At 34.0% G+C, this 14,265-nt stretch overlaps 1 protein-coding gene across 1 annotated transcript; it reads right to left on the bottom strand.

The window, feature by feature from the left end:
• Positions 1-4,364: 4,364 nt before the first annotated feature.
• LOC134238902 (septin-5-like) lies at positions 4,365-13,664 on the bottom strand. The gene is given in 12 exon segments (XM_062721025.1): positions 4,365-5,064; positions 5,526-5,604; positions 5,856-5,960; positions 6,060-6,113; positions 6,216-6,358; positions 6,455-6,556; positions 6,652-6,769; positions 6,974-7,108; positions 7,591-7,714; positions 8,650-8,739; positions 9,103-9,196; positions 12,161-13,664. Coding segments are annotated over 12 exon segments (2,004 nt in total). The 5' UTR covers positions 13,040-13,664; the 3' UTR covers positions 4,365-4,983.
• Positions 13,665-14,265: the final 601 nt, after the last annotated feature.

Below are 14,265 nucleotides of genomic sequence, written 5' to 3'. Positions count from 1 at the left end.
TAGGCAGGGGATGCTCACTCTTCCATGGCACCTGATCCCACCTTTTGATGTTTTGGAGGTCCGTGTTTGCTCTGCTCCTATTTTGTATATTGTTTTATGGACTTTTGATCTTGGATACTGTTCGTTATCTACATATGTTTTACTGTAATAAATTGCGTTTTGGCTAAACAAATCACATACTGACTGCATGGCACTATAGAAAATTTTGACAATTGGTTGGTTATCAACACCAAATTTATTACTTTCATTTCCGAAAGAAATGTATCCAGAGCAATTTTACGTCATTAAATATGCTTAACTTTGGGATACAAGTATTCTCTAGCATCTGATACACAATTTTTAATTTTTATGTTGAACATCAATTTTGTGGAGGATATTCAATATTTCGTAGTTGGATGTGAAATTTATTTCACGACTGGGACCAGGGCTTTTAAAAAATATTTTCATGAGTGCGAAGCCTGTCTCAATCGTGAAATAATTTCCATATTCAAAAACATGCTACATTTTACAAGTAGCATAAACAGGGGATGCTCGGTGTTTCGAGTTTGGATATGGATAATTTTATTTATTTAAGTGGAGCAGTCGATATGTTTTTTTTTATTCATTTGTATTTTCAGGAGTAGGAAGCACGATTGAAAATATCTTTTAAAAATCCTGCATGTCTTGCAAGACAAATAAATTCCACATTCAAGGTATTCAATGCTTTGAAGTTGGATGTGGAATTTATTTCGCAAGTTTGACGTGATTTATTTTTTACAAGTGTGAGGCAAGGGTTAAAATATTTTTTTTGAAGACCCTGTCTCGCAAGTAAAATAAATTCTTATTATTATTCTTATAAATTATTCCAATGCTTGAATAAATACAGAATTTTGAATGTTCTCATGCAAGCTCGTGCATTTGTACAGCCAACTTGTGCAAATATTCACCAATATATGTTCAATAACTCCTTTATATAAATAGAGAATACTGAATGTTCTCTAGTTAAAGGATCAATTTATTTCACGCGTAGGGCACTCGTGATATTTTTGATGTTTCACGAGTGAGAAACAAGTGAAAATACACTAATATCAACCAAAAATAGAAAAAAAACTCTCTGGGGTGAAATAATTTCCACATATAAAATACTCCTATATAAACAGCGTATATTCAATGTTTTGAAGCAGGATATGGAATTTATTTTACAAGTGATACAATAGATCTTTACTGGAACAATAGTTATACATTGTATTTTTAATACATTTTTCACAGGTGCGAATAAAAAAAAAACATTCCACTTGTGAAATATACTGTACATCCAACTAAAGAATATTGAATTTTCTGTTTCATACAATTTGTTTGATTTTTCCTTTGAGTCTTAGATGAGCGGTTTATAGACCAAGTAGTAGAATAAGAAAAAAGGTTAACATGAGTTTCACAAATTTCTAATGTTCTTTTTTTCTTTTTTTTTTGACTAGTATCAGATGTTAAATTTGTACTCATGCCTCATGCGAGTCCCTTGAATGAATAAAATGTTTCAAAGTTTTAAAGATGAGACTGCAACGGTATGCTATTTTCAATTTGTTTTTTAAAAAATTATACAATGTAAGCTAAATAAATAAAGGGTAAATTCCAACGATTAACATACTAACCATGATTATTTTCTATGAGCGTTCCATACATGAATACAAGTTGCATGAATTCAAAAACAATTGTTTCTGTAGTAAAATTTCAGACTGTAGCATGTAAAATCAAACAAACCACATCATGGCAACTGATTTATGTTCACAATTTTTACGTTGAATATTAATTATTCAATAATGGTAGTTGTATATGGAAATTATTTCACGAGTGGGATAGGATTTTTTTTCTATAGATGTATATATTTTCACAAGCGCGAAGCAAGAGTGAAAAAGTGTATATATACGTATTTATTTTAAATTCCGCCTCGCTAATGAAATAAAGAAATAAATTCCATATTCAAAATATATGTACTAAATGTAGTATAAACAGAGGATGTTCAGTGTTTTAGGTAGGATATGGAATTTATTTAATGGGTGGAACAATCGTGATATTCTTTTTTATATATTTTCAAGAGTGCGTAGCAAAAGTCTTGCATCGCGAGTAAAATAAATTCCGAATCAAATACTAGTTTAAATCATTTTCTTCATGCAAACTCACCTCACAAAATTGAAAGAATAAATGTTTCATCAGTGTTTAAGGTCAAACGACATGTTCCTCTTAAATACATCTTTTGTATTTTATGGTATTATATGAAAATATGCATATTTGTCATTCTCTTATGATTTCTACATTGTTTTCAATATGTTTTTGAATATATAAATACATCAACAACTGTGATATACACCATTCAGATGATTACCAATATGGGATATATAAGAAATATCACCTTTGGTATCTTGTCCAAATGCCTGGTAAGGTAACCTAATTTTTTTTTAGGAAACTAATTGTTTAAGTAACTATACTTTAATGACAAATTCTTGGGAAAAATTATATAATTTTGAGGAACGTGTGTCTCACCTTAACAGAGAGAGAGAGAGAGAGAGAGAGAGAGAGAGAGAGAGAGAGAGAGAGATATTACAACTGTCATGCAAAGAGAGATAACTTTAGTTTGTCTATAGGGTTTTGCAAGTGCTGTCTGGTTCATAGTTTGACATGCCATAAACTTATGTCTTCTCACAAATTTTTGCTCAAAAAGTTGTTTGATTTCGTTGATATCAAAAACTGTTCAATTTATAAATCGTTCTAATGGAGACAGGACGAGAAAAAAATTGTGAATAGGGTAGCAATTCACATGTCATCGCATTCAATGGAATGTTTCAAATTTCTATGATAGTTGGTAAAATATTACAATACATGAATTCCATTTCTTAAAAAAAAAGTAAGGAAAGGATGGACTAATTGACCACTATATCATTTTTTTTTAAATGTATTGTTCTTTGAGATTACGAAATCTAATTGTTGCTGAATAAGCACTCATAAAAGCTGCAAATAACGTAAACAGTTGTCAAACCTGTACATGTACTTGGTTTTCTTTTTGCTGAAGCTCTAAAAATACTTTCATGATTTTTCAATGATGCATATTGAATCTAGGTACATGTTTTCATCTGATTTCAATACACGTTGTCTATGATTGGATTATCTCATGACTTCCTTTTTCACCTACCTATCAAGTGCAATACATGTATGCCTTAAAATAAATACATGTTAGGCCATGCAAAATTAATTCCTTGGTTCTCAGGCCTTTTTTCAAGAAATATGATGAGGGAGGGAGGCATTCTTTTTTCTTTTTTATTGCCCCCAAAACATGATGAGGCAGCTTTTTACATTGTACAAAACCTCAAAAAATGATGAGGGAGGTGATTTGGTGTTTATATTTAATTGATTTAGCAATAAAAAGGGTCAATGAGGCACCCTTGGAAGAGATGAGGGAGGGCCTGAGAACCAAGAAATTAATTTTTTTTGGCCTTAGGAAGGAAAATGATATATGACCAATAAGAAAGAAAAGACAATCATTGTCACTGCTAAATGACAGATAGGATAATTAGATCTGGACGATGGATATTCAAAAAGACATAAAAAGAAAGGCGTTATCAAAAAAAAAAAAATAATATAATAAAATTACTTTATCATGCTTAGGGTAATGTCAGTGGAACATATGGTACTGGAATTTTTTTTTTTTTAGAGTTACGCAAATTTGTTCATAAAATATGTATACCACTAAACCCACCCACCACACACTGTGTCAAATCGGATATAGAGATGTCTTTCCTATTTTCTCCAAATGGCTATCACCATTAAAAATATTTGTCTTGTCATCTTTGAAGTCTTCATTCTTTCTTACTTTAGAATATACAGGGTTCTCCTGAGATGGGTTTACATAATTCTAGCTTTGCACAATATTTGCACGAATATCTCTACATGTAAAGAAGAAATAAAGATACTTATGATTTTCTCTCTCTCTCTCTCTCTCTCTCTTTCTCTACAGACCTGTGGCAATGACTTCCAAATGGAAGGGGGTGCACAAAATATATTTGACAAATCAAATAATAAAATCCTTAACTATCCACACTTAAAAGTCTTGTTCCAGGAGAAAGGGTTTCAACTCCTATATTTGGACCAAAATTTTTCTTGTAATAAAAAGGACGATATAGAAAAGTTTTGCCATAGAAAATATGGGGGAGGGACAGCCTGAGGGTAAATGTTTTATACTAAATTTAGCTTTCAATAAAAAAGGGGAAGTAACCTCAAACTGGACTCTCTCTCTCTCTCTCTCTCTCTGGCACTCTTTCTCTCTCTGGCACTCTCTCTCTCTCTGGCAAGCTGCCTGAACCAAGTTTGAAGAGAATGAGACAGAGAATTAATGGTTTGCTTTATGTCATATAAATATTTATTTACCAGTAAGTAAATTATTAATGTAATTATGTAAACATCTTGAATTACATAAACAGTTGCTGACAGAAGGAAGACCCCGATATACAATGTAATTATTACAATGTAACTAAGACAGATTTACATACAGGAGACTGTAATACAATGTAATTATTACAATAAATTATGTAATTATTACAGGTTTACATACAGGAGACTGTAATACAGTGTAATGTAATTATTACAGGCTTACATACATTAGACTGTTATACAATGTAATTATTACAGGACTGTAATACAATGTAATTATTACAGTCTACATACAGGGTGTAAACACAGTCACAATCCTAAAACTCCCACAAGTCCCAGCATATCTTTACAAGTCCACTAGCTGTCCATGAAGATTAAAATACACATAATGGAAAGTAAATCTTTGTTCAGATATCATTATAATGATTGTAAAGATGACAAACATTTTTGGAATGTTTTTTTTTTGATATGTCACAGGATTACTTCCCTTTGCTTGTGGCTCAACTGCCTTGATCTTGCTTCACAGTAACACAATAACTGTCTTATTAATAACGAAGCTATTCTTTGTTTAGCTAGTGTAGCATGTTAAGTACCGTTGACAGCACTTCGTGGGTTTGTCTGTAGCTGGGCCTGCATTTTAGCCAACATCTCCTGCATTCGTTGTATCTACAAAATACAATCAATCATACAAGACATACGGCATGATAAATAATTAAGAAGCACCTGCATCTGTTAAATATATTTTCTCTCTAGGATATCTTATTTTGGTTGTCCTTATTGAGGCCTCTTACTTTCCTGGCTGTTGATATCACTAAAACACTTCCCTCTCTACCTAAATATAGACCTATCATTATAATTTATCAGGAAGTTGAGCTGAGCTGTTTTCCTTGTTTTTAATTATTCAAAATATTTTTTTTAAATAGAAGTGCATTGAAAGAAATGATGATAAACTTTAAAAATATACAGATATTTCTTTCTAAGAAATACACTATGAAGTTTTCAGAACTTTTTCATCAAAACAATTGAATGTATGAGTCCTTTTGTAACTCTATACATATGAGACACAATTCCATACAGATTTATTTTGTTTTGGATTTCTGTTTACATCTACAAAGACTAACACTGACCTCTGCATCTTTCTGTGCTATTAGATTGTCTGTGTCCTCCAGCTGTCCTAGGTTTATCATAGACTCTCTCTTCAGTTTCCTAGACATGATAAAATCAAAAGATTAGAACACAGGCTAAAAACTCCTTTTAATTTTTTTTATCAAGTAGTCAATCAGACTTTATTGATTAAAAACAAGAAAACAATTTTAAAATAAAAATTGGATATATTTTGATACTTTTAATACATAACAGTACTTCATTAAGTACACTGATAATGTTATAAATCTAGCCATCATAAGCTTTTTTTGGTCAACAGATTAATTTATCCACGCCAATGATCCAGTACTCACGTTCTCTCCCTTGTTGAGTGTTTCATCTGAGAGGCTAAATGTTCAGCTCGGTAATTCTCATAATGTTTGTCTGAGGTGATATCTTTTAAATCCTGCATGTGGGTGCTGGAAAACATTGAACAAATTGTCAATCAACACTCAGTCACTGAGCAAAACATTGGATAAGAATGTGAAAATACGGCCATCTACAAAAGTGTACCCTACCTTATTAACATTTGTCGTAGTCTAACAAAATCACAATGGGCAGGATTGTCCACTGAAAGCAAGAACATAGATATTATATAGCATACAGAACTTTTATCATCAATTAAATTTTCAATTTTAAAATAATTAAACAACTGGGACTAAAATTGTGTTGTTTTTATTATCCCCCACTGGGAAGTACATTCTGACACAGATCTTGCACCTTTTGTTTACATGAGGTAAGATCGACAACTGTTTGAAGTTTAAGGTACATTCATTACCACTGTGTTGCTACCAACAACAGCAAATGGTATGGCTGCCTGAAACGAAATAGACATAAGTTAATATTCACGGATTCATTTCATTTGACCTACTTTTTATAATGACCTTGATCTCTAACCTCTGATGATACTGACCTTGAGAGCCTTATCCTGCTCCTTGAACTCATCATCTTCATCACTATCACACTCCGGGAACTGATAAATGTCAATCCCATTCTCTTCTATCTGTTCCAAAATCTACAAACACAAAAATAAGGTATTTCAAAAATTTAAAAGAGCTAAAGGATAAAGTCATTTAATTATCTTTTAATTATTTTTACTATAAATAGTACCTTGGACTTGATATTTGCTTTTTCCTTTGGTGTCAATGTGTCTGATTTGGCAATGAGAGGTATAATGTTGACTTTTTGGTGCAGTTTCTTCATCATAAATATATCTAAAGGCTTCAACCTAAAGACACGGACGTATCAATCAAGACTATCAGAGACATGAGTTATAGGAAAAATTCATCCTTTACAGTCAGGGAAAATACTAATACCAGTATCATAAAACTTTTGATACAAATTATTCAGAAGATCTGGCAAAATTTAATAGTGGCAGGTGTAGGACAGAATGGTGAAGAAAAGGGAAAAGATTTTAATATTGTAAACTTACCCGTGTCCATATGGCGATATGAAATACAGACAGCAGTGTACCCGACTGTCCTGAATATTTTTCCTGTTGACGCCACTCTCGGCCTGGTAAAACTGCTCAAACTGTCGATCAACATAATCAATGATAGGCTTCCAGCTGTCAAGACAAAAGGTCAGGTAAGTTTTTATAAATTCTATTTTCATATCAAGAAAACTTGTAAAGGGCATATCAGTAGATAATGTTATTGCCTTTTTGGGATAATTTGAACTTGTCAAAACGTTTGACTTTAGTAAGTGCCAATGTGCCTGTATTTACTTCATACAGAATAGCTGGAGACTTAAACTCACTGTCCAGCAAACTTTATTAAAGGGAAATGGAGTAGATTTCAATTTCTGTATTTTGTGCAAACTTAGTTTTCTATGATCTAAAGGTTAAACTTATGTCATCTTGTTGTTTGTCAGCTATTGCGGAAAGTCTAAGCTATCGGTAGAATTGTTCTACACTGAACTGATTTCTTATGGGGAAAAGTTTGATATTCTACATCAAATAGAGTATTCTCTAAATGCCATAAAAGGAACATAACTTAAAGATAATACTTAATACCTTGTGGAACTAAATAAAGTATAAACACTGCTTACGCTTCATCCCCCTTCAGGGAATCACTGAAGCCCGGGGTATCAACCACTGACAGTCGAACTTTGACCCCTCGCTCCTCAATGTCTAACTGTCTCTTCTCAATGTCCAAAGTTTGCTCAGGATTGTCTGTAATAAACCAGATATCAGTTGTTACAAAGCTTAACCAAGATATCAGATGTTATAATTATAAACAAAATATCATCATTAATCAAAACAAAAGGTGTAACAAAGAAGATATCAGTTGTTACAAACCTCAAAGTTAGAACTGTTAGAACAGGTGTAACAAAGCTTTAAAAAAAAATAGCAGATGTTGCAATTTTAAACTATATAAAATATTAGAAATTTTAACCAATTATGTTGCATAACTAAACTATATAAATATCAGAAATTTTAACAAGGATATCATTTACAAAGCTATCAGAATTACAGGAAGTCAGTTGTTAGAATTTTAAAATATGATATAAAATATTACAATGCTCAACTAGTATTTTAGGAAATCAGATGTATAAACTAGCACAGAGCTATTAACTAGGATATAAACTGTTATAATGCTAAACATTTGGATATAAACTGTTACAATGCTAAACTAGGATATCAGCTGTTTCAATGCTATGCTAGGATATCAATTGCTACAATGCTAAACTAGGATATCAGCTGTTACAATGCTAAACTAGCCTTTCAGCAATTTCAATGCTATACTAGGATATAAGCTATTTCAATGTTAAACTAGGATATCAGCTGTAACAATGCTAAACTAGGATATCAGCAATCACAATGCTATATTAGGATATCAGCTATTTCAATGCTAAACTAGGATATTAACTATTACAATGCTCTACTAGGATATCATCTTTTACAATGCTTAACTATGATCTCAGATGCCTGTTCAACAAAGCAAGCCTCAGGAAAATTTCTGTTGGAGGTATAAGGAATTTTGGAATGCACTCACTCTGCTGAACAGGAATCAGCTGTTACGAAGCATTTACATCTGTAGCCCTATATAACTTTAAGGGAAACTTTCTGACATACTCAGTATATCTACCAGGACTTTTTTGTCTTACCTAATACATGGACTGGGAGCTTCCTATCTTTGTAGAGGTCTGTGAGAAACAAACTGTTGATAAGGGTAGATTTTCCAAGCCCTGTTTCTCCTACAAAACAAAACAAAATATGTTGGTCAGAAACATCAAACACTAAATACACAATACAAATACTTGGTGCATTGTTGAGACCACGTGCTTTTTTGCACACAGAGGTGCAGAAAATAGGGCAAAGGAGAATCATAAAGACAGAAAAGCATGAGAATAAGGATAATGAAAAAGAAATGTTGACAGAGAGGGCAACAACAACGTATAGGAACCAAAAGTAATGAGTGGGGAAGTGTTTAATATAGAGCTATAGGCAAGAAGACACAAGAGAGAGAGGTGACCCAGGAAACAAGTATACTGTATGTTTGTCTAATGAACTAATATTTAAAAACATATTAATGCATTCTTATGTATAAAAATTCTTACCCACAACCATCAGACAGAACTCAAATCCTCGCTTAACTGCTTTCCTGTGAACTTGGTCTGGGAGTGTAGCAAAACCGATAAAGTCATCATCATCCTGCAAGAAAAAGACGAAAATGAAATGAAAATGTCTACTAATAAAAAGCTTTCTCCATACTGTTTTTTAGTCGAGACCTATTGTAGGTTTCACTGGTCTTTTACTGATGCTTGTGTCACCCTGTCTGTGCCTGTACTTGAATATAATTGTCACACTGTATCATCATCTTTGTTTGTGGGTGACAAATCTTTGTGGATTTTGTTGATCACTCTTATCCACAAATTTACATCAAAACAAACAATTTTTTTTTGTCTTTTGTCAATATATCTATTCACTGAACCTTATGAGTTACCTAAGAAATTACATCCACATGAACCATTTGCTTATCCACGAACATTGACCCCCAGGAATTATAATCATTCCACAGTATATTGCCTCACCTTGAACTTCACACACTAAGCTTTCCATTGGATTTTATTTTTTTTTTCTTTAATAATTGAATTTTTGAATCTAAAAGATGAAAATGCAGTATTCATAACTTCACAATATAAACATATTTACCCCTTCAAGTAAGAGGACCCCTACTGAGTTCAACTTCAAAGGGTTGTGATGTCATCTGAGGACAACCTTTGACCTTTAAGGTATTCATTAAAATGTCACCCACTGGCTATTTTACTTAGGGCAAAAAAATATTCACTTTACTGTCCTTTGTGCCACTTCAATTAAGAAAACATAGCACAGGGATTTTCTATTCCATCAACAATACCTACAGTAAGGGCGGTGAGTTTTTATATAAGGTTATGAAAATGGAAACAAAAAGAACTTGAGCCCCTGACATGCAACTCTGCATGATTGATATAAAATTAAGACAATTTTGAAAATTTGAGAAGGTACTACTTCTATTTTTAACTGATGACATATAAATCTTACTTGTAAAGTATATTATATAAAACTGATATAGATAAATAATTCTGAAAATTTCCCAGCATAAAAATTGAAAACAAATATATAACTTCTGTTTATTTCATCTTATAAGGAGTGGTACTGCAACACATCCTGCACGGCAACCATAAAACCCTGCTATACTATGTACCTGACACCCAGGACCACCTACAGATCGGCCGTGATACGCTTGTTTACTATCATTATGCCATACATTCCAGAGTGCGGGGACCAGTAGTTCTAGTTTTACACAAAGTACTGGTCCCCATTAAATGTCCACTCCTGCCATTAAGCAGACAATACTGTGTGTCCTGTAATTATAGCCATGTTATAGGAGATCATACATAAAAATGTCACCAGTCATTTCTCGCAATACAGAACGGGCCAGGCATTTCACCAAGTTACCATCAGATTGATGTCTTATTACTTACATACACTTATTTTCTTGATTTTATCTATATTTTTGACATATTCCATCTACATATAATTTTTATATTTCGATTCTAAATGTCATTATGATTTCTCATTTATTTGCTTATGTTGTTGCTAAATCATGTACTCACTTAAAATCAATCTTATTTTGATGAAGTTTTCCACTGGGAAAATGCAAAAACTGAAATCCTTTCATTATTTTAAACAACTTGTTACTGTCTTCCTAAAATTCAATAGTTTTTTTTAAATAAAACGTAAATCCTGGTTTAACAGTCCTGTAATTTGATGTTCAAGGGTGCTAGGAGGGTAGAATGTCCCAAAGTCACCTTCACATTCAAATGATCAAATTCCTTTTGTGAATTTTTTATATCAAACTGGCATTTTTAAAACATTGTGTGATAAATGATAAGAAAACTTCATTCATAAATCCTATGTAAATAAATTAAAGCATGTTATTTCAGTTCTCTTAAATTACCATATGAAGGAAATATTCATAATATTATTTGCATGTGAAAATCCACAAACTGCACCAATATTTAATTTTTAAAAAGCACTTTTGAGGGTGTGTATATATTTTTAGCATTGTGACTTAACAAAACTGTGAATGTTTTCATTTTTTTTTTATAATTTCTTCTGAACTAGCAAAAAAGATATGACTGAAAATAATTATGCACATGATTAACATATTACGTTCATACATAATTATAAAACGATACTATTAAAGACCAGGGGGTGTGATATAAAATTTTCGTCTGTAAATAGGTCAGTACTATCAGTTAATGACCAATAAGTGTAAAGCTGTCAAACTTGATATAGCGGGGAAATATTCTTAACAAAAATAACCACAGAAGTCCTAACGTCTGGACGCGGCCTCAGTGTAATCTGTCACGGCCCTGATTATGGTGTGTCACTAATGACAGATACCAAGACTGACCCATAGTGACCAATAGCTTTATGATGTTAATCTCTAATTAACACTGATTCACACCTGTAGAATGCCAGGTAACTTCTTTATGACATATCCTATTATATTTTTCAAAAACAACATACCAGGGTATACAGTTATGCTTGTGTCATATTACAACGAAAAATTTTAACCAGCTAGTGTATCTTGCAAGACAACACAGTACTGCAATTGGTGGAAAAAACTTGAACAATTTAGAATGTATAAATATGGGGGGAATAAAATTGAAAATTTTCATAAGTCTACCATAATCAGTCTTCCTGATAAAAACCTGAATGGTTACTTGACCAAGTAATCCCAACCTGTCTGCAATTGTTATAGGAAAGCCTCCAGTATTTCTCTTTTATCTTGTCAGACAATCTTTATTGCAAATGAGATGATTAAAATCAGATAAGTAAAAATCTGTAACCTGTCAAGAAAATCAAAACTCCAGAACCTCACTAGTTTCAATGTCATCAAAAAGAAAAAAAGAAAAGCTCTGATTTGGTCATCAAAGAGTTTCATCATCATTGATTTGATTTATAACTTTAAAACCTAGCATTAAGAAATATTGTCCCTCTTGTTTTACTTAATTGAGCTTCATGTATATTATAAGACTCTAAGTTGCTTAAAAAATAATGCTAAAAGTTCTAGACTGGGGTAAACATTTGCCTGTTGCACCCTTATATATCAATGTATGAACTCACCACTTTAACTGGATCAAGAGGGATTATTATGGGGGGACGGGGTTTCCACTGCTGTGTTTCCTGGGTCTCCGCCCCTCCCTCTGTAGCCTGGGGTTCCTCTGAAGCTTGACGTACGACAGACAGAGGTTTCTTACTAGCACTGGAGGAGCTGCTGGTCCTCCTAGGGGGGCGAACAGGGGAGGTCACCTCTGTCCTCCCACCACCTGCTTCCTCCTCAACTGACCCTGGTGAACTTGACCCCACATCAGAGGGTCCGAATGACCTTGCTGCTGAGAGTTTAATTTCCTGCACTTCTGTGACCTTGTCCTCTGACCCCTCTGTAGGATAGTTCTGGTTAAGGTCTCTTTCCTTTGGGGTCAAAGGTGAAGGTAAAGTGGCAGACTTTGGTGTTCCCTCTGAGGTGGGTGGGGTTGTGGGTGAGGATGGGTGTGGCAGTGGGAGTGGTCCCTTTGGTGGTGTGTCGTACAGAGAGTCCTGAGGTGAGGGTGAGAGCGGTGAGGATGGGAACACCTGGGAGCGGGGGCGATCATAGATCCTTCTCCCTCTGTCCTCCTCATGATGGAGCACACCGTTTTCTCTGTGATGTCTCCCTAGGAGGGGCTGGGCTGAGTACTTTATCCCGGTACTTGTCTCATACTGACCGAGACTATGAATCTTAGACTCACTGCCTGCTTGATCACTGGGAAGCAGGCTGGAACCAATGGGAGATAAGGACCAACGGTTCCTTGAGTTGTCGTTGCTGAGGAGTTTCCGAGGTCGCAGTATGGAGGCTGCTGACGGATCAGGCTTTGGAGCATTAGGACTAGGTTTTAGTGATGAAGTGCTTAATGAAAACTTGAATGGATTGCGGGATTTCTTCTGAGTGCTGCTACCTTCCATGGTGAGAGATGATTGGTGTGTTTACAACAGATTGTTCAATGTTGACATTCCTTCCACAATCACAGAATTTAATTAAAACTTGTCCACCATACAAAATCCATTATATCCACATTAAATCATCCTTAGCACCATAAAGGAAAACTTTTTCAGGTATGCTCTTTTACATCTTTCTTGTCAACCTTCTAGAAATAAGAGAAATTCCACACAATCTCCTTAGAAAGACATCAGCTGCATGCACTCACTGAATTTCACGAGCAATTTCTACCTTCAAATTACCATCACAACTGAGCAGTGAAGGATTGTAAATATACATGCATACATAATCACTGTAGTGGCTGAAGCAATGGTCCGGTCACGGTCCGGTGAATTCCTACAATTCGTGCCATGGTCTGTTTGTCGGATCTGAATGGGCCTCTGTCTGCTGTAGTTTGGTACTGTGTCACTGGTGTTAAGACTTCTAATGATGCCCACAGATAAATTGGCCATGGGCCATGCTACACTTACCTGTACGAGAACAGTCCATGTTCTTACTTACATTACATTTATCTTGTAGCACATTCCATTTCTATGAGATTCAGGTATGCTAGTCATGTTGCATCTGTTGACATAATTTTTACTTTTTACATGCAGCTATTTCTGAACCAGTGCTAAGAGACATGTATAGGAGATGACATCACAGTGAATCTTCAGAGTGTCCAAGCTATTCTTCGGGGAAGTGATTAATGTTCAGTATACAAGAATGACTGTTACATGAAGATAGACCTTTAATTAGTATCTGTGTACCTTGATTAATTTTAATGATAGTGGAGTGGAGGTTGGGGGGGGGGGTTAGAAAAATTGAAAATAAAACAGACATTTTTACAGCCTCTCTACATATAATTTTAGTCTAGAAGCACTCATATTTTTGCCTTATAGGAATGAATTTTAAAATGAAATTAAAATGTACCTGTTCCACATCCAACTGTGACTGGTAGACCAGTTCCTTGTACAGATATATTGCCCCTGTGAGACATTTCTATTACCATGACAATAAATGATTGGATCACAGATTACATCAATTTTTAATGACAACAGGTATATGTGGAGTCCTAGGTGTGGTGCCTTCCTCAGGTAATATTTCTGCACCTGAGATTGTAACCAGTGAGAAAAAATTAAATTCTCTTTATACCCATTAGCAAAACGAGAGCAAAATCACCATATGTAAAAACTCTTAACAGTCTTTATCT

The sequence above is a fragment of the Saccostrea cucullata genome, unplaced genomic scaffold (assembly GCF_032062105.1).
Source record: "Saccostrea cucullata isolate Sc308-1 unplaced genomic scaffold, CSIRO_AGI_Scuc_v1 ctg383, whole genome shotgun sequence".
NCBI lineage: Eukaryota > Metazoa > Mollusca > Bivalvia > Ostreida > Ostreidae > Saccostrea > Saccostrea cuccullata.
The sequence above is the reverse complement of the archived record's forward strand: the minus strand, read 5'-3'. Positions and strand labels throughout refer to the sequence as shown.